Source organism: Stomoxys calcitrans, chromosome 1 (assembly GCF_963082655.1).
Source record: "Stomoxys calcitrans chromosome 1, idStoCalc2.1, whole genome shotgun sequence".
NCBI classification, from domain to species: domain Eukaryota; kingdom Metazoa; phylum Arthropoda; class Insecta; order Diptera; family Muscidae; genus Stomoxys; species Stomoxys calcitrans.
The window spans coordinates 23962681-23981826 of record NC_081552.1 but is presented as its reverse complement, the minus strand read 5'-3'; the positions used below and the strand labels follow the sequence as shown (position 1 = coordinate 23981826).

General features: G+C 38.3%; 2 protein-coding genes across 3 annotated transcripts in view; one reads left to right on the top strand and one right to left on the bottom strand.

The window, feature by feature from the left end:
• Positions 1-235: 235 nt before the first annotated feature.
• LOC106089970 (ATP-dependent helicase brm) overlaps positions 236-19146 on the bottom strand; it is a 28502-nt gene continuing 9591 nt past the window's right edge. The window contains exons 3-4 of the mRNA XM_013255985.2: positions 1658-5324; positions 236-1602 (exon numbers count right to left, since the gene is read on the bottom strand). Coding sequence (XP_013111439.2) covers positions 737-1602; positions 1658-5324 — 4533 coding nt within the window. The 3' untranslated portion in view covers positions 236-736. The remainder of the gene's footprint in view (positions 1603-1657; positions 5325-19146) is intronic.
• Positions 252-15403, top strand: LOC106089971 (uncharacterized). 2 transcript variants are annotated; one of them, XM_059363081.1, is made up of 4 exons: positions 252-317; positions 7077-7699; positions 7768-7871; positions 15044-15403. In XM_059363081.1, exons 2-4 carry the CDS (start codon positions 7223-7225, stop codon positions 15324-15326), a joined length of 864 nt encoding a protein of 287 aa, XP_059219064.1. In that variant the 5' UTR covers positions 252-317; positions 7077-7222; the 3' UTR covers positions 15327-15403. The 2 variants fall into 2 exon arrangements, with proteins under 2 accessions (XP_059219064.1, XP_013111440.2); XM_013255986.2 differs by having other exon boundaries at positions 266-317; positions 7120-7699.

Here is a 19146-nt window from a genome sequence, read left to right as displayed (position 1 = left end):
CTACAACAACTATCCTCCAATTCATGGTTTTAAATCCCGGGTTTTGATGGTGTTGGGATTTCAATTGAAGCTATAGATAGATCCTTGACTAAAAGACCATACTCACCTCCACTTACACCACTCTGTCCTCATTGAAGTGAATTGAGCCTTCGGGATGGGAAACAGAGCTATCGTTTTCAAATCAATGTGCTGGCTTTTTTATATATATATTTTTTTTTATTTTTTAGTTTTTTTCTAATAAGAAATGGTATTATTGATCTGTGAAGTTCTGAAGAATTTTTCAATTTTGGAAATTTAATTTTAGACTTGGAAATTATGTACGTGTGTGTATAATTTTATATGTATATGTCGTTCTCTAATATGTATTAGTAATGACAAGAGTAAAGGGAAAAATGGTTTGAACAAGAAATGAGACAGACACTACTTAAAAGCCGCAAAAGAACTTAGCCTAGGAATAAAACAAAATTTTACAATCGCCAGAAAAAAAGTGGAACATATTAAAAAGAATTTCCTCGAATACATTTAAGAATGAGTGGTTGTACTGAGTAATGAAAGCCAACATAAATATGTAAAAAAATGTAAAACTATAGGCTGCTTCTTGTTAATATAAGAACGATGAGATGGATACATACTGCTGAAAAACTGATGGAGAATCCTGCAGCAATTCATTTCATCATCATTCCATACTTTGTTGCTGTTGTTGCTGCTGTAAAGAAAATACCACCCCAAGTGGTAGTTAATCCATTTCATCGTCATCATCATCCGATATGGTGTATTTCTTTTGTGAACGCTTGCGTCTAGTTTGTTTCTTGCTGGTAGAAGCACTAACAGGCGGTGCGACCGGCGTCGATGGCCTGGGGGTGGATGGTGTACTAGCTACGGTTTTATTTAGCTTAAGTTTCATTTTGACTGCCGCTGCTGATGTTGTGGCTATTTCTTCATCATCAGAATTATTATCCTGTGTTTCCTCTTCCTCGTTATCAGAGTTGTCAGAGGCTCCACCGCCACCACCACTCTCGCCACCGGTGGCCGAAGAGGCTTGCGCTGCTGCAGCAGCGGTTATACGTTGTCGTGCATTAACAAACACCTTTTCCATTTCGATCGAGTCTAAATAGATCAAGGAATTTTCTTCATTATAAATTTGGGCGTTTTGACACAATTGCACAAAGTCTTTTTGCAAATCATCCAAATCGGCATATTTACAATCTTCAATTCGTTGTAAGATTTTCTTAATGTCAACGGGCCTCTTAATGATATCATAGTAGTCTGGCAAACGTTGACGCGAGGGCAATTTCATGAAGGGTTCGGAGAGTATACGTCCATCATCATGGGTGTACTTAATAACAGCCGACATAATTTTGGCCATTTGTTTTTTAAGTTTTTTGTCGATATTCTGGCGACGTCTACGTTTAATCGATTGTCCTGGCAAGGAATCATCATCTGAGTCATCTTTGCGATTTTTTCGTTTACGTCTCTTGCGCTTGGCCTCCTCCTCTTCATCTTCCTCATCGAATTCTACACCATCGTCGATGGCTCGCAGTAATTCTTTTTCGGTAAGACTATCGGTGTAATCCACTTCTTTCCGCTGACGCGAACCACGGCCTGAAAACATCAACATTAGGAAAGCTTTATTTGCGTGTATATACACGTTACTTACCCAAAATGGTATCCTCATCATAGGTGTGCCAACGTTCCACCTCATCATCGTCCTTTGTCAACCAATCCGGCAACTCAGATTCATCTATCAAACGCTCTCGTCCTGGATGCAAGCGTTCATCTTCCAATTTTCGCTCCACATCCATTTTCTTGAACAGCTCAATTTCTTCTTCGCTGCGCCCTATCATCATGTTGATCATTTCATCATCCGGCACTTCATTTTCCTCCTCCTCATCGGCATCGTCAGCATGCAAAATGGTTTGCAAGAATTGTTGTCGCTCACTGCCCGTTGACTTTTGATCGAACATGCCAGCCTGAATAACTTTCTCGTCCATGTTCAGCTTGTAGCGGGCGGCAGCCAAAATACGTTCTTCCACCGAGTTCACAGTCATCAGACGCAGCACACGCACTTCATTTCTTTGACCAATACGATGGGCACGATCTTGAGCCTGCAGATCTTGATGAGGATTCCAATCTGAATCGAAAATCACCACAGTGTCAGCAGTTTGCAAATTCAAGCCCAAACCACCAGCACGTGTGGACAAAAGGAAAACAAAGTAATCCGAGTCCTTGGCATTGAACTTGCGCAAGAGTTCACCACGATCTTCGGCCTTGGTGGTACCGTCCAAGCGCAAGTATCCAAATTGACGCCAACTAAGGTAATCCTCTATTATGGTCATGCATTGGGTCATTTGACAGAAGAGCAACACTCGGTGATTGGTGGCCTTCAGCTTGGGTAAGATACGATCCAAAAGCTCAAATTTGCCCGAAACACGATATAGATCGGGCCCAGATACCATCCCATGCACGCCAGTGTGGTCACTAAACTTCTCCTCAATGTGTTGGAACATGAAGGGGTGGTTGCAGAGTTTACGCAGCTGTACAATGGTGTTCATCAGCGCCTTGGCCCCACCCTTGCCTTGCTTGCCTTTCTCAGAGCCATCGGTTAGCAATACGCCCTTGCTTTGCATGTGCTTGTAGAGAACCCTTTGCAAGCCGGACATGTCACATTTGATGATGTATTCCACCTTATCGGGCAGCTGATGCTCCACCTCCTTTTTCAAACGACGCAAAAGGAATGGCCGCAGCACCTTGTGTAAACGGCGAATAATCAAAATGGTTTCTTCTTCGTTTAGCTCCACCTTTTCACCAGTAGTGGCAAAGGGTGCATTAAACCATTGCTCGAAAGTGGAACACGATTTGAAGATAGACGGAAGAAGGAAATTCAATAGAGCCCATAATTCGGGCAATTTGTTTTGCAAAGGAGTACCCGTCAGCAGTAAGCGGTAGGGAGCAATGTAATGGGTATTCAACACTTGTGTCAATTTACAGTGATGGTTCTTCATTCGATGGCCCTCATCAATTATCATGTACTTCCAGTGAATCTTGGCCAGAACAGCCTTATCCTTAATGACATACTCATAAGTGGTAAGCAGAACATTGAATTTGGTGGCTCGCATTTGGTTTTGCAACAATCGCCGGCCATGTGGCGAGCCTTTGTAGCTAACAACACCCACAGAGGGAGCCCATTTTTCAAACTCCAACACCCAGTTGGGCAAGGTGGAGAGAGGGACTATAATTAGGAAGGGCCCCATTACCTTTTTGCGATCCATTAGATAGGTGACGAGAGAAATTGTCTGTATAGTTTTTCCCAAACCCATTTCATCGGCCAAAATTCCATTTAGGTTATTGTTATACAACGAGACCAGCCATTCGAGACCTTTAATCTGATACTCTTTCAGTTTGCCATTCACCAAAATACTGGCCTGTTCGGTAACCTTTTCGTGTATGGTATGAGCAATGCTGTAATAAGTCTGCTCTTCTGTGCGATATTCGTCATCTTCGACTTTGACTTTTTTAATAAATTCTTGCACTTCTTCATCCGTACGCTTGTCTTGATCATTTTCGGCTTCCTCCTTCTTTTCGCCACCAGAGTTCGACTCATTCTCCTTTTCCTGCATTATCTTTTCCTTAGAATCCTCCTCCTCTTCTTTGATGTCTTCGTCGTCGTCCTCGGCCCAATCCCAACCAGGATGCTGTTCTAACCACTTTAAAAGGTTTTTCAACAGAGGGCCCTCTTCGCCAGTAAGTTTTTTACCGGTGGACGTTTCCACCACAGTGACATGCAAGTCAGCCGCTATGCAACTATCATCGATATTCATGAATTCTCCACTCATCAATAGTTCCTTTTTGTATAGCAACAAGCGTTTGTGCTCCTCCTCTTTCTTCTTCATTTGATCATCTTTGTGTTGCTTAACCATTTGTGTCAAGTTGCTAATATATTCATCGGTCTGCGACAGCAAGAAGGCTAAACGTTTATCTTTCTTTTGATCAATCAATTTACGATAGCCCTCTTCATCCTCGGCCATTAAACGACGCATACGTTCCTTTTCAATGCGTTCCTGCTCCTTCTTTTGTTCCCTCTCAGCATTGGCATGATAGTTCATTATAGCCTTATTGATCCTGGCCAATTGGGCCTTGTTGTTGCGATGGTATTCCTTGAAGTCTTTGCCATGCTGTAAAACGGCAGCCAAGAACTCCTGATGCTTCTGACGTCGCTTGCGTTCTGCCTCCAGTTTCTGTTGCTTTTCCAATTTCTCCGTAGCTCTAGCCTCGCGCAGGCCCTGGCGTTTGGTACGCTTGTAGGCCTTTATATTGACCGCAGTTTCCAGCGTGGTGTCACGGCGCGTACATTGTACAATTTCGGTCCGTAACTGGCGTTGGAAGTTTAGAACTCGTAAAGCCCTCAACTCAATGGCGGCTTGCAGGCGTAAATCCTCTGGCATTGTGGCTGGCAATCTTTGCAGCTCTTGCATTCTCAATGCTATGCGTGAAGCGATACGATTCTCACGCTCCTGCAGCAATGTTATAGGGTCTAAACCTTGAGGTTTGGCAACGGTGGTGATCCGATTTGGTTTGGGCATGGGCTGTTGCGGAGGTGGAGCCCCATGTTTGGGGACTCCTTGCGAAGGCATACCGGCCGGACCTGGAGGTCGTATACCCTGGGCAGCCATCGTCGCTGGCATGGGGGAGGATATGGGTGGTTGACCACCACCCATCATGGGTGGACCAGTGGGTTTGCCTCCATTCGGCATTTGATGCATGTCTTGCACATTTGGTGGAGCCTGCGGTTGCATACCACCAGGTGGCATTTGTCCTGGTTGTTGCACATGTGGTGGTGGCTGCATTTTGCCTACATTTGGCGGCTGACCATAAGGTAATGCAGGTGGTGTGGAACATTGTGGTGGAGTTCCAGCCTGGCCTGGTGGTTGTTGTGGCACTGTGGGACACGGTGCCGGACCCGGAACTCCTGGATGCCCTGGTATTGTATTGGGTGGTTGCTGCTGTTGTTGTTGAGCAGCTGCAACTGCAGCCGCCTGCTGTTGTGCTGCCTGCTGGAATGCTTGTTGCATTTGCAAAGATATTGGCTTATTGCGTGCCAACAAGCGATAGGCGGTGATTTGCGTCCTCAACATATTAATCTGATTACTGGTCAAGTGTTGGTGTTTCGATGTGGCCCTTATGGCTAAGAGTTGTGTGTATCGAGGATCTTCCTGTAGCCCCTTTTCCTCCATAGTGTCAATGGCTCGCTGAAGGGCGTGTAGATTTTCTTGTCCCGCACGTTCGGGTGGCCCGGGAGGACCCTGACCAGGCCCAGTGGGAGGACCCTGCAAAGAATGAAAAAGTTTACGAAGGAAAGGTTACTAAAAGGAATTGAAAAAAGAAGGATAATAAAGTACATAAATCGGGTCAAAAAAATATAGTGTGGTAAAAAAAAAAAGTTTGACCGACATGCTTGTTCATGCATGCTATCATGCATGAACAAGTGTCATTTTGCTCATCCCATTGTATAAATTAGTGCTAACTGATTAAAGTTTGAAGGAACATGAGGGCGTAAATTCGTAAATTATATATAAAAAGTAGTAAATTAATCGCCTTGCCGTATACAGTATCACAACCACTCAAGCAAGAGCCGGTCATTCCGGCCTTTCACTGAGAATCTCCACTCGATACCGCTGATTTTCCGCGACTGCCCGCAGCTGCAGCTACTCCAGATAGAACTTTTTACAAACCACAACCTGTGGACGCGCTTTGTAGCTTTCAGCTGAGCTTCCAGCCTGTGTGGTCCTCAGTTATCCCGTGCTGCTATCAACTTGTTGACCGCGAGTCTTGTGTTTCTAGTTTCGTAATTATTTTTTTTTTTTTGAGACCACGTTCTAGCATATTCCTCATTTTTTCTCGATATTTGGCTTGTACACCTTATTGTGGAGGTATAAGCAAAAATTTCCCCTCTCGATTTTGGGGAAATTTTTTTGCATCCCCTATTAAGATTTGCAAACAAATTTAACCATTGCAGCACTGGCTGCAGCTTTTTAAAATCTGCATACAAGGAGATAAAAGCGAGACTCTAAACCAACAACAGTCATAAGTGTACATACACAAATCCCATTTTGAACTCTAAACAGATAACAGCTCACAAATTTAGAGAGACCAAAAAGATACCGACATACAGAAAGAGAATAAAATCAGCTGTTAGCTTAAAAGATTTACCACAATGATCTCGTTCTATTTTTATACCCTCCACCATAGGATGGGGGTATACTAATATCGTCATTCTGTTTGTAACACCTCGAAATATGCGTCTAAGACCCCATACAGTTTATATTTTTTTGATTGTCATGACATTTTAAGTCAATCTAGCCAACTTTCGAAGGAGTAAAGCTAGGAGCTTGAAATTTTGCACAAATATATCTTATTAGTGTTGGTAGGTTGGGATTGTAAATGGGCCAAATCGGCCCATGTTTTGATATAGCTGCCATATAAACCGATCTTGGGTCTTGACTAGTTGAGCCTCTAGAGGGCGCAATTCTCTTCCGATCTGACATTGAAATTTTGCACATAGTGTTTTGGTATCACTTCCAACAACTGTGATAAGTATGGTTTAAATCGGTGCATAACCTGACATAGCTCCCATACAAGCCGATCTTGGGTCTTGACTCTTGAGCCACTAGAGGGCGCAATTCTTATCTGATTTGGCTGAAATTTTGTACAACAGCTTCTCCCATGTCCTTCAACATACCTCTCCAATATGGTCTTAATCGATCTTTAGCCTGAAACAACTCCCATAGAAACCGATCTCCCGATTATGCTCTTGAGCCCCTACAAGGCGTAATTTTTATCTGAGTGGACTGAAATATTACCTAATGACTTCTACTATGGTATTCAACATTCAATTCACTTATGGTCCGAATCGGACTATAACATGATATATCTCCAACATAACAATTCTAATCCATTATTCTTTGTTTGCCTAAAAAAAAAATACCGGGCAAAGAACTCGACAAATGCGAACCATAGTGGAGGGTATATAAGATTCGGCTTGGCCGAACTTAGCACGCTCTTACTTGTTAAATGTTTAGAAACTTGTTGTGGAGTAGAAGCTAAAATCAGTGTTGAAAGCAGAGAAACCAATCAGTGTTTGTACAACATTCTCGGCGTTAACAAGTACACAAATTCAATTGAACTCTTTGAAGACAGTATTGCCAATTAAAGTAGCAAATAAAACATGGCTAGCCAAGAAGAACTTATAAACGATTGCTATGAATTCATATATCCATTGGCTTTGAAGGCTGGCGATTTTTTAATGGAAGGTTATAACAAGGCTACAAAGTGTGTTGATATTAAAGGTGATTACTATGATGTGGTCACTGACTATGACAATCGTATCGAAGAATTCCTATGTTCTGAAATTTTAAAAAAATATCCCAAGCATAAATTTATTGGTGAAGAAGAAACAGCAAAAAATGATAACATTCCCAAAGAGTTGACGGATGATCCCACCTGGATCATAGATCCCATTGATGGCACATCAAATTTTATCAAAAAAATACCACATACTTGTGTATCTATAGGTTTGTTGGTGAATAAGAAAGCTGTCTTGGGTATAGTCAATACACCGGCACAACAAAAAATCTACACAACAAAACTGGGCCAAGGTGCCTTTTGCAATGGTCAACGCATAAAAGTTAGTGAATGTGAAATGGTAAGAATTAAAAGATATCTTAATTAAAGATGTTAAGATAATCTTAAATTTCCTTTTCTTTTAATCAGATGAAAAGCGCCAATGTTGGCTATGAGGTTTCCCTGCTACATGAATCAACCATACGGGATAAACATATTAAACGTATTTACAGCATTGGCTCGCAATGCAGAAGGTATTCAAATATTTATATCACAAATTTTTTGATAAAAAAGCAACAAAAACATATGTAAAACAAAGGACGAAAGTTAATGAAATTTCCTTCAAGCACAAAATTTATCTAAAGACAAAATTCTTACGAAAATTACTTTAGAGGCAAAATTTTGATTAAATTTTCTCTGAAAGCAACTTTTATATCAAATTTTCTCAAAATACAAAATTTCTATGAAATTTCCTCTATTTCTATAAAATTTTCTCTTAAGACAAAATGTTGTTGTTGTTGTAGTAGCAGTGTGTGGTACACTGAAGTGGTACACTGAGACAAAATGTCTAATGTGAGTAAAGAATTTGGAATTTAACTAGTGGAGACACAAACCACTGACTTAGGAGTCCTCTGTTACTGGCATTAGCAGAACACTGTTAAGCAATTAATTAATTTAAAAAAATATATATATATTTGTTCATGAAAAGTTAATTTCAAACAATACAAAAAAAAAACAAACAAAAAAATATCTAGAAAATAATAAGGTGATCCAACATTAAAATTTGGTTCGCTCAATATCCGCAAGGTGTACTAACAAGATAAAGAAGATTGTAAAATTGATTGGTCCACTGTGCAAAAATGAAAAAAAATAGTAAGGCGATGAGACCGATCTCAAACGACAGCTTAGGAAGCCTAGTTTCTTATGTATATGCCAACATTTTCCAAATAATTGTCTAACTGTCGAACTTTTGGCAAAAATTGAAAAAAAAAATACCCAAAAAACTAAAAACGTAAATTTTGCTTAATCACTGTGCCAAAATGGAAAATAGTAAGGCAATGAGACCGGTCTCAAATGACAGCTTGGAAAGCCTAGTTTCTTATGCAAATAAGAAACATTTTAAAAATAGTTGTCTAAATAACGAATTTTTGGCAAAAACTTGAAAAAAATACCCTAAAAAAACTAAAAAAGTAAATTTTGCGTAATTACTGTGCGAAAATGGAAAATAGTAAGGCGATGAGACCGGTCTAAAACGACAGCTAGGGAAGCCTAGTTTCTTATGCATATGCCAGCATTTTCCGACTAATCGTCTAATTATCGAATTTTTAGCAAAAATTACCCAAAAAACTAAAATAGTAAATTTTGCGTGAACCACTGTGTGAAAATGAAAAATAGTAAGGCGATGAGACCGGCCTCAAACGACAGCTTGAAAAGCCTAGAAAAGGAAGGTTCAGACTTCCTAAACTGTCGTTTTATACCGGTCTCATCGACTTACTATTTTCCACTTTTGCACAGTGGATCAATCAATTTTACAATCTTCTTTATCATGTTAACACCTTGCGGACATTGAGGGAACCAAATTTTAATGTTGGATCACCTAATTTTTTTTGCTTTTTGTGTTGTTTGAAAATAACTTTTCATGAACAAATTATTTTTTTTTATTTAATTAATTGCGTGCAAAATAGCTTAATAGTGTTCTGCTAATGCCAGTAACTGAGGACTGCTAAGTCTGTGGTTTGTGTCTCCACTAGTTAAATTCGGAATTTATCTTCACTCACATAAATACCCATGAAATTTTCTCTTAAGACAAAATTTCTATGAAATTTTCATAGAACTACTTTTAATTTCATTATCCTATCGAGTAGACATTAAAATTTAGTATTCCTGTATTTGAATTTGAATTTTTTCAGTTTGAATAAAACATTTTAACACAATAGGTTATGGGCCTTTAGACACAAAAAAATATTTTGTGAATAATTGTGAAAACCTATGACAAGCATTTAATTATCGTGCCCGGTAGAAAGTAGGGAGAGACAGGCAAAATCGCTTTTGGCAATAAAAGGCTGCTGGAAAGCTATAAATGAAGCAATGCCGGACTCGAATTTGAATGAAGCAGCTATTGCGGAAATCACATTGGTGGCAGATCCAAACAATTATGGTCACATTACTGCTGCTTAAACAGCGAAAGATACTTGGATTGCACTGATTAATACCTATAAGGATACGGGACTCTCAAGGAAGGTAGAGCCATTGAAGCAGTTTGTGAACAAAATTACATGGCAGTTCAAGAATGCGTGATTGATTTGGTCATTATTGCTTTGTAGGTATAGAATACAGGATTGAATATCCATGCATCTATGCAGTTGACTGTATCGTTGATGCTAACTGGACTGAGCGATGACTTCAAACCATTAGTTATGGCCGTAGAAAACTTTAAACAAAAACTCACTGTGGATATGGTGAAAAATCTCTTGCCCCAAGATGCGAAATTCGATAAATTTAGTAGAAATGATTAAGCACTTCAAGTTAAATTTTCCAAGAAAAACAAAGGGTAAACAACATTTTACAATTGTAAAAAGATTGTTCACATATCCAAGAATTGTCCGAACAGGAACAATGTTAGTAGCAATGGATAAAGAAAAAATGTTAAAAAATCGGAGGTTTTATTTGCAACTACTGGAGAAATTTTCTATGCAAAAGCAGCATGTGATATTCGATTAGCCCCATATTATTGGTTGTTGTTGTTGTAGTAGCAGTGTGTGGTACACTGAGGCGGCAGCCCTTGCCGATGAAGGAATTCATGGGGTCAATCCGGTACTTACAACCGGCTGCCATGGAATTGGATGCCATATTATTGGTCCTTCGATAGTGGTGCTAGTAACTACATGGCTAGTGATGATGGTAAGATGTATAACAAATGAATTGTGGAAAACAAAAAGTCGTAGTTGCAAATAAGGAAGAACAAATTTGTTGTCAGTTAGGCAAATGACAAAAGGTGACAATACGCTGATTTTTGAGCGAGATTATTGCAAAATCCAAACTTAGCAAGGGAAACTTGAAGCATCGGCAAGGATGTTTAATGATTTATACTGTTTAGAATATGAATCTGATACAAATGGCAGTGTATTCTCAGCATATGGGTGAATCCTGCGTGGCGAACGCTACATTTACACGCATTTTTGAATTGAGATACATGAATTGTTGGATGATACCAATGGGCTTTCTTCGAAATACTTTTAGTGTAGAGAGGAGTTAAAACGTTATTTTAAATGCGTGTAAGAAAAATTTTTTAGGTGATATATGTTGGGAAAAATTCGATCACAAAGTTGTGTGACGCACGTTGCAAAAAAATGGAAGTACCATACGGGGTTAAGTTAATTGTGAATACGGCAATTTCAAATCTGCATAAATTCCCTCTAAAATTAATAATCGTCTCTTGTTAGAGCTATAAACCCCATGTGCTTTGAATACAAAATTTCAGCCAATTTGGATAAAAAATGAGACAATTGTGGGCTTAAAAGGAAAATTAGAATATGTGCTTATTTGGCAGCTATATTTATCTGAAGACTTATTCGGGTCGTATTAAGAACGGGTATTCGAAAACATATATGTAACTCGTTTACCAAATTCACAAGTCAAATGGCAATTTTGAGTTTTAATGAAATCGAAACAACATTTCAGTCCCTTTCAGCAACCCAATTGCTAATATTGAAAAGAAATTAAAAAAATAAGTTTTGAAAAAAAGTTACACTTACTGCATAATTTTTTATAAATCAATTACCCTGAAATTTTCCTAAAGATAAAATTTCTATGAAATTTTCTCTAAAGAAATGAAATTTTTTCTAAAGACAAAATTTCTATGAAATTTTCTCTAAAGACAAAATTACTATGAAATTTTCTCTAAAAACAAAATTTCTATAAAGTTTTCTCTAAATACCAAATTTCTTTGAAATAATCTCTAAAAACAAAATGTCATAAGTTTATAATCACATTAGCGGCTCCCCAGCCATAAAAAATCAGTTATAGATAATATTGAAAAATCACCACACATTTTAGTTTAATAAAATGAACCTGCGACATTAAAACCGAGCTGGCAATTGTGAGTCTTACACGAAAAGGGAAATAAATATTCGAAGAATAAATTCTACGTAAAGAAGCCCAGACCCTACCAGCAAGAACCAGAACCAAGCCCAAGCATTTGTGTCTTTCAACGAGTTCAATGGCCACATTGTCAAATGATAAACTAAGGACAGCAGAGAAGTGATTTTTATGGCCTTAGTCCTCGAAGGGTTAACAGAAATTGAATTATCAATAGACCCTAAAGGTTACACAAGCAATTATTTATATTATCTTGCAAAAAATCAGTACTAAAACGGCTGCGAGAAAATAAAAGAAAAACTTCATCAGCATATATGAGTGTTTCGCAAATCCTCGAGTTGGTTATAATTGGTAGGTCATTAATATAAAGCAAAAACAAAAAAGAGGACTTAAAACGGATCCTTGCGGAACACCAGAGTGCAGAGAAAGCCTGTCGGTTTTGTGAAATTTTCTATAAAAACAAAATATTTGTAATTTTCTCTAAAAACAAAATGTCTATGAAATTTTCTCTTTTGTCTAAAGGCGAATTTTCTATGCAATTTTCTGTTGTCTAAAGACAAAATTTCTATGAAATTTTCTCCAAATACAATTTTTTTTAAGTTTTCCCAAAGACAAAAGTTCTTTGAAAGAATTTTTTTTTTTTTTTTAAATATTCTCTCAAGACAAAACTTCAATCCCGGCACGGGAAATCTGTGAGCACCACGCAGGCTGGAACATTGAGGTCCGATCTGTGCGGTATTAATTGCTGTCACGAGAAGCTAAGATGCGAGCGTTCACGGGTTTCGGATAATGGAATGCTTCATACGTAGTAGCTGCAACGCCAGTCGCGGACAATCAGCGGTATCGAGCGGGAGTCTCAGTAAGAGGCCGGGCGGCAACGGCTCTTGCACAAATACTGAGTGCCTATGATGCTTGATATGAGAAGGCAAGTTTTTGGCACTTTTAAATAAGCAATGGCCACCTTGATCCCGCGGCGAACGTTCCTTTAGACGGGACCGGCTTGCTCACCTACAGGAGCTTGACGAGGATCGCCACCTCCTCATGAAAATGTGGCTATAACAACAAAACAAAACTTGAATAAAATTTTCTGTAAAGACAAAATTTCTAGAAAATATTCTCTAATCAGAAAATTAATATGAAATTTTTTGATGACATAGGTTAGGTTAGGTTTAAGTGGCAGTCTACCATCAGACTCGCTTAGACGTTTTCGTCCATTGTGATACCACAGAAACAGAAGAAAGAAGATGACTTCTAGTTCCTAACGTTGAATCATCCACATCGCTTTAAAAAACTCAATAACTTGCGAATGTTCACATCCGCTAAATCAGACATGTTCTCAAAGAAATGAGATCCTAAGTGGAACTCCTTCGGACTGCTAGTGCGGGACACACACACAGAAGGTGTTCTATAGTCTCTTCTTCTTCGATGTCCTCACAGCTTCTGCAAAAGTCGTTGCTGGCAACCTTCAGTATGTCAGCATGTTTTGTGACACAATGACTGAGACGTCTTTTCTAGCTAATGACAGCAAAGCAGTAGGCCTCTAGATAAGGCCACATAGTTTTGAAATGATCTTTGTGACCATCTGTCATTCGTTGTCCTTCGGGCCTGGTCCTGAAAACTTAGCTTACATGCCGATAGAGGCATACCTACTGATTCCAGTATCCCTGGAATGTGTAGGGTTGTTCCTTTTTAACTGTTCAGCCATCTCGTTGAGAGATCTGCGACAGTCGAGTGCGGTTTTTGCGTTTAGAAATACGCTCTCCAGGGATTTAATGGCTGCCTGGCTATCTGAGAAGATATTTATGCCAATCGTCGTAATGACATTATATCTTAGCCATTCCACCACTTTCTTAATTGTAAGGATCTCCGCTTGACACACATCGCAGTGGTCGGGTAACCTTTTCGATATGGCCAGTTCTAGATCTTTAGAGTACACCCAAAAGCCCACCTGGTCGTTTAGTTTGAAACCATCCGTATAGAAGTCTATGTAACTTCTGTTACCAGGGATATCGTAGATCCAATCGGTCCAATCAGGAATAGTGGAACAGTACTTTTTATCAAAAAGCGGCTCAGGTAGGGTGTAATCCACACTGCCTGGAATATCGGATATTGTATCAAGTTTCCGTAGCCGCCACATGACCAATGAGAAAGCTCCCTTAACCTCACGGCAGTGGTCGCTGCAATTTGGGTAGCCACAATGGCCAGAGGCATTAGATGTAGCATTAAATTCAGTGCATCAGATGATGTCGTCCTCAGTGCGGCTGTGATGCACAAACAAGCCATCCTTTGGATCCGGTTCAGTATTGGGCAGTAGGTGGACTTTTGAAGCGTCGTTCACCAGACCACAACACCATATAGCATTATAGGTATGACAACTGCAGTACATGTAAACGGAGCATTCTCTCCACCCAAGGAGACAGACACTGTAGGCAACAGGTGTCTCCTGCTAAAAAGAACTACTTCTGTCTTGCACGAATTTATACCTAGACCACCTTCGGTAGCCCACTTTCCTGAAGTATATCTCTTAGAGTGCTGGGAAACTTTCCCCTAACCGCAACTGTCACGTCATCAGCATACGCGACCAATTTTACACCTTTCTCTTCCAGAGACAATAATATATTGTTAATGGCAGTATTCCAATATAGAGGTACAGTACACCTCCTTGAGGTGTTCCTCATCTTTTTAGATCCACAGAATCTTGACGTAATGCATCTATTAGTAAGTAAATTATTAATAAACTTTCTTACCATAGAGTTGATGCCTAGCTTGTAATTCAACCGGTGATACATCATCAAGGCCTGACGACTTAAAGGAGACGAAACCTCTTATCGCCCAAAGAATTTTTGGCTCAGACATAGTTTCTATGAAATTTTCTCTGAAGACAAAATATATTTGAAATGTTGAAATGTTAACATTATCAATTATCTTCAATGACTAAATTTTCTCTCATAAAAAATTTCTATGAATTTTTTTTAAGACAATTATCTTGGCAAAATTTCTCTAAAGAAAAAAAAAAATAAATTATTTTAAAATAATCTAAGAAGGCCTTTCCTTAATTAAATACTAAATTGTATTTATAGGTTAGCTCTGAGACTTCACTGACCTATAACGAGAGATCTACATCTCATTTGAATAGTTTTAAACACAAATATTGTAATTTATTTTCTTATCATAAATAAATGTATAAGCTTATACAAATGATGATGGATGGGTTCATCTATGCAAAGAATAATGCATGCTTTGTTTTCAGATTGCCTTTTTTTTTTGCTTTTGGCCATAAAATTCAACCATTATCTAAGACGATAAACAATTGTATCTTTTTTTTTAGACTACTCTCCTATGCGTGCGTTGTTGACACTCTGTGTATGGTTGCAGCCGGTAATTTGGATGCTTATCATGTAGAGGATATGTATCCATGGGATTGTGCAGCCGGTTATTTGCTTATTAAAGAAGCGGGCGGAGTTGTAACGCATACCTATGGAGGGGAATTTGATATAATGAAACCGGATTTAATATGTGCTGGCACAGAAAATTTACGCTCTGAGTTGGAGCAAATAATACGAAAAGCTGATCAACAAGAGTCGGTGGGAAGCGGTCACAAAAAAACTTAAAAGAAACCGGTTTTAATTATTTAGAATACATATATGTATACATATAAATAATAATAAAGAGTGATTTTTACATCAAAACATTTAAATGTTTAATTGCTTCAGATTAACAACTTTTGTATTATCCTCTCTCATATATAAACATGAACATCAACCCATACGTACATTCATACAAACATATACATACATACAATACATATGTGTTCAAAAGAATTGATGATTCTAACAAACATCCATTGAAGTTGAATTAAAAAGTTTTGCCCGATTCAAAAAAAAAACCTAAAATACAAAGCTTTCTACAAACATACTCATATAAAAGAGCACTGAGAAAAGTATTTAATTATTTTAAATTTCTCTCTCAATAGAAAGAGACAAAGGTGGATATATAAAGTCTTAATAACTGCACACTTAAATAAATAGTATAAAAGTAATATAAATATATATAAAATAAATATTTTAATTTTTGAAGTAGTCTCTGGTCTCATAGACCATTGAAATTAAATTTCTTTACATGCAGAGAGTATCTGCTTCATAACCAACCACATCCTCTCAATAGAGGACAGTGTTGCCACGTACCAATTTTTGAAAAAAAGTTGAAGAGCTTATGTCATCAAAACTTTTGAACTAAATAGTAATGACTCGCCAGAAAAATACTCTCCTTACTCTCCGTAAACTAATAAAGGACCATAACTTGTGCATCTGCATCTGGAATGTTCACATTTCCGGATGTATTACAAAATAACAAGCCGTCGCAATAGCCTTTACACTGAAAATATGTTTGTCCTTATTTTAAAGATTTTAGTCAAAGATCACGAACTTAATTTAAAGACAACCAATTTTACAACTTTTATAGGAAACCTTTGGTGAACAATTTTTTACTTTATATTAAGGGTTATTTATCTTAAATGACAGTTTAATAGATAATTAATTCTGCGCCTTGTTATTAAAGACACAAATTTTTTAATGAATATAAAAATGTTGTTAGCGGTTAGGAAATTGACTTTGGAGAAAGGCAATGTCGTACCTTAGTTAAAGACACAGAATAGCCTCTCTAATCGGAGCGTCTTTAAATGTTGACTTTTTTAATTAAGTAACGTATTTAACGCGTTTTTGTTCAAAAAATAAAATTGGACATTAATCTGTGAAGTAAAATGAGAATCAATCAGCGATCGAAATTCGAAACGGATTGTTGTGTCCGTTATTATATAGCAACTTAAATTTTAAGATAGCATCTTTCATCATTTCTAGAAAGCTTTAAGCAAAAAAAATTCTTAAATTTTCAACCAACTTTTTTCGGATGGTTTGTAAGAGGTGTCGCGATAACACCGATAGGTGACGTGTTAAACTATAGCTGCCATGATACGAGACAAGAGCTTGGCTGTGAACATGTGGTTAGTTCAAGACTGAAACACAAACGACTTCTGCAGAAGCTTTAAGGACGTCGAGGAAGAGGAAGGAGCCTATAGCAAATCTGCTGTGTGAGTGTTCTGCATTGGCAGGCAGAGGGAGTTCCATTTTAGGTTCTCATTTCTTTCAAAACTTGTCTGAATTAGCGGATATGAAATTTCGCATGTTGTTGGGCTTTAAATCAATGGATGGTTCAACGGTAGAAACTAGAAAGCATCTTTCTTCTTCTATTCCTGCGGTATCACAATGGACGAAAACCTCTAAGTGAGTCTGATGGCAGACTGCCACTTAAGCCTAACTTAAACCATCTGCGTCCATGCCCCGACAGAAGGCAAAAAGAAAGACCATGGATATATTTTATAAACTCCCAGAGAAAGAGACGAAAGATAGAACACAACAAACTGCAGCAACAACAAGATGCAAGCAAAATCACTCAACTCTAACAAACACTTACAATTAGAAGTTTGGCCATCGCATTTATTTTACGTAAGAAAACGACTTGTTGCGCAACGACAGTGGTTGTGCTCTTTTTGTGCGTCGTGAAATGTAAATTTCCCCTAGGTGAAAAAACAAGTTAGAGCAAAACGAAAACTTTTCATCACTATTTTCCGCTCATTTTTTTTTTGGAGTTTCACCGCGTAAACCGAAAATAGTACCAACCTTTAGGGCAAAGGTAATTAAATTTCACAATTTTCGATTATTTCTCTTTCGAGACGAGCTCAATGATCGGAGATTTTCTTGCAAATGGAAAAGTAAAGCCAGAGATGGCAATACAAACCAACTACTATGGTACGCATTTCATCTTTAGTTAGAAGACATTTCAACCATATTAGGTGTGATGGCTTCAAGGGCCACCGTAGCGCAGAGGTTTGCATGTCCGCCTAAGACGCTGAACGCCTGGGTTCCAATCCTGGCGAGACCACCAGAAAATTTTTCACCGGTGGTTTTCCCCTCCTAATGCTGGCAACATTTGTAAGGTACTATGCCATGTAAAACTCTCCGGACTCGGCTATAAAAAGGAGGCCCCTTATCATTGAGCTTAAAACTTAAATCGGACTGCACTCATTGATATGTGAGAAGTTTGCCCCTGTTCCTTAGTGGAATGTTCATGGGCAAAATTTAAAATTTTTGGCTTCAAAGGCCGTAGGATGGTGCTGGTCAAGTTCAATTCCGTTCATACCAGGGATTTGATTTTGGCGAACTATTCTAGGCTTAAATCGATCAGGCTAAACGATGTAATTGGTGGCGAGGTGGATTCCCGTGTGTATTTAAATGATCATCTTACCGCACCTGCCTCTAACCTTGTTTTTAAATGTCGTAAGCTGCGGTCACAAAAGCTAATATTGAGATACGTCTTTATAAATGGAGATAATCCCAAGGTGTGCTTGCGTTTCTGAATGGTGACTTTAAAACAGAGAGTGCGACTGAATGTGATCAATTATTTGGAAGTGCTGAGTCAAGCAACGCTAATGGAAATGTGGCTAGCACCGTTATCAATGGATCCCGTGCGTATTAGTCTTTTATTTCTATTATTTTGTATTTTTTTTTTTATATTTGCAATTAATTTTTCATTGAGCCTTTATAGCGTTATTGTTGTTTTCTTTGTATCTAAGTCTATTAAGTACAAAGTTGTTTATAGTGGTAGTCAATATGGGATTGTTGAATGTTTGTTTGTAGAACTTTTACTTGGTTCTAGAAATGTTCTTGTTGGAGTTGTATATCTTCCTCGGAGAAATTTTCGGGCATTTGAAAGTGAAGTTCCTGATGTTTAGGTGAGAAACTCTGACGTCATAATTTTGGAAGATTTCAATAATAATCTTTTTGATTTGTCGTCTTCTTATAGTGTGCGCAAAATTTGTAAGCGGCTTAATGTTCCAATTGTACACAACTCTCTACCTTCTCATTGTAGTGCTGTACATAATTCTACTTCCTTACTCGACTTTGTTCTTGTAAGTGATCGTTGTTGTGTCTGTGTTTCTAACCAGTTATTTGTCCCAGTATATCGGATCATGCGGATCATCCAATGGACTTGGCAGTTGCAAGTCGTATGTTTGTGATTTGAATGTGGAAGATTTGAATACGACCTTTAATAGAAACCAATTGGACTCCCAAAGTAGATCTCTCAGAGAATATGACTATAGTTGTTTCGCTTTTTAACGTGTGGAGTTGTGGGAGTTGGATAAGGCATTTTCTGTCCAATACAGCAGGTGTAGAAGGTTTCTCATTAAAATTTCTTAAGAAAGTCTATCCTCTTATATCTTGTCGTCTGTTACATCTTGTAAATTCTATTTTGTTAACTTCTTCTTTTCCGTCCGATTGGAAATAAGCCAAAATAGTGTCCATTGGGAAAAAACAGTCTTATCACGCTCTGAAGGAGTTCAGTTCGATTTTTATTTTACCTATTTGTTCAAAGTTG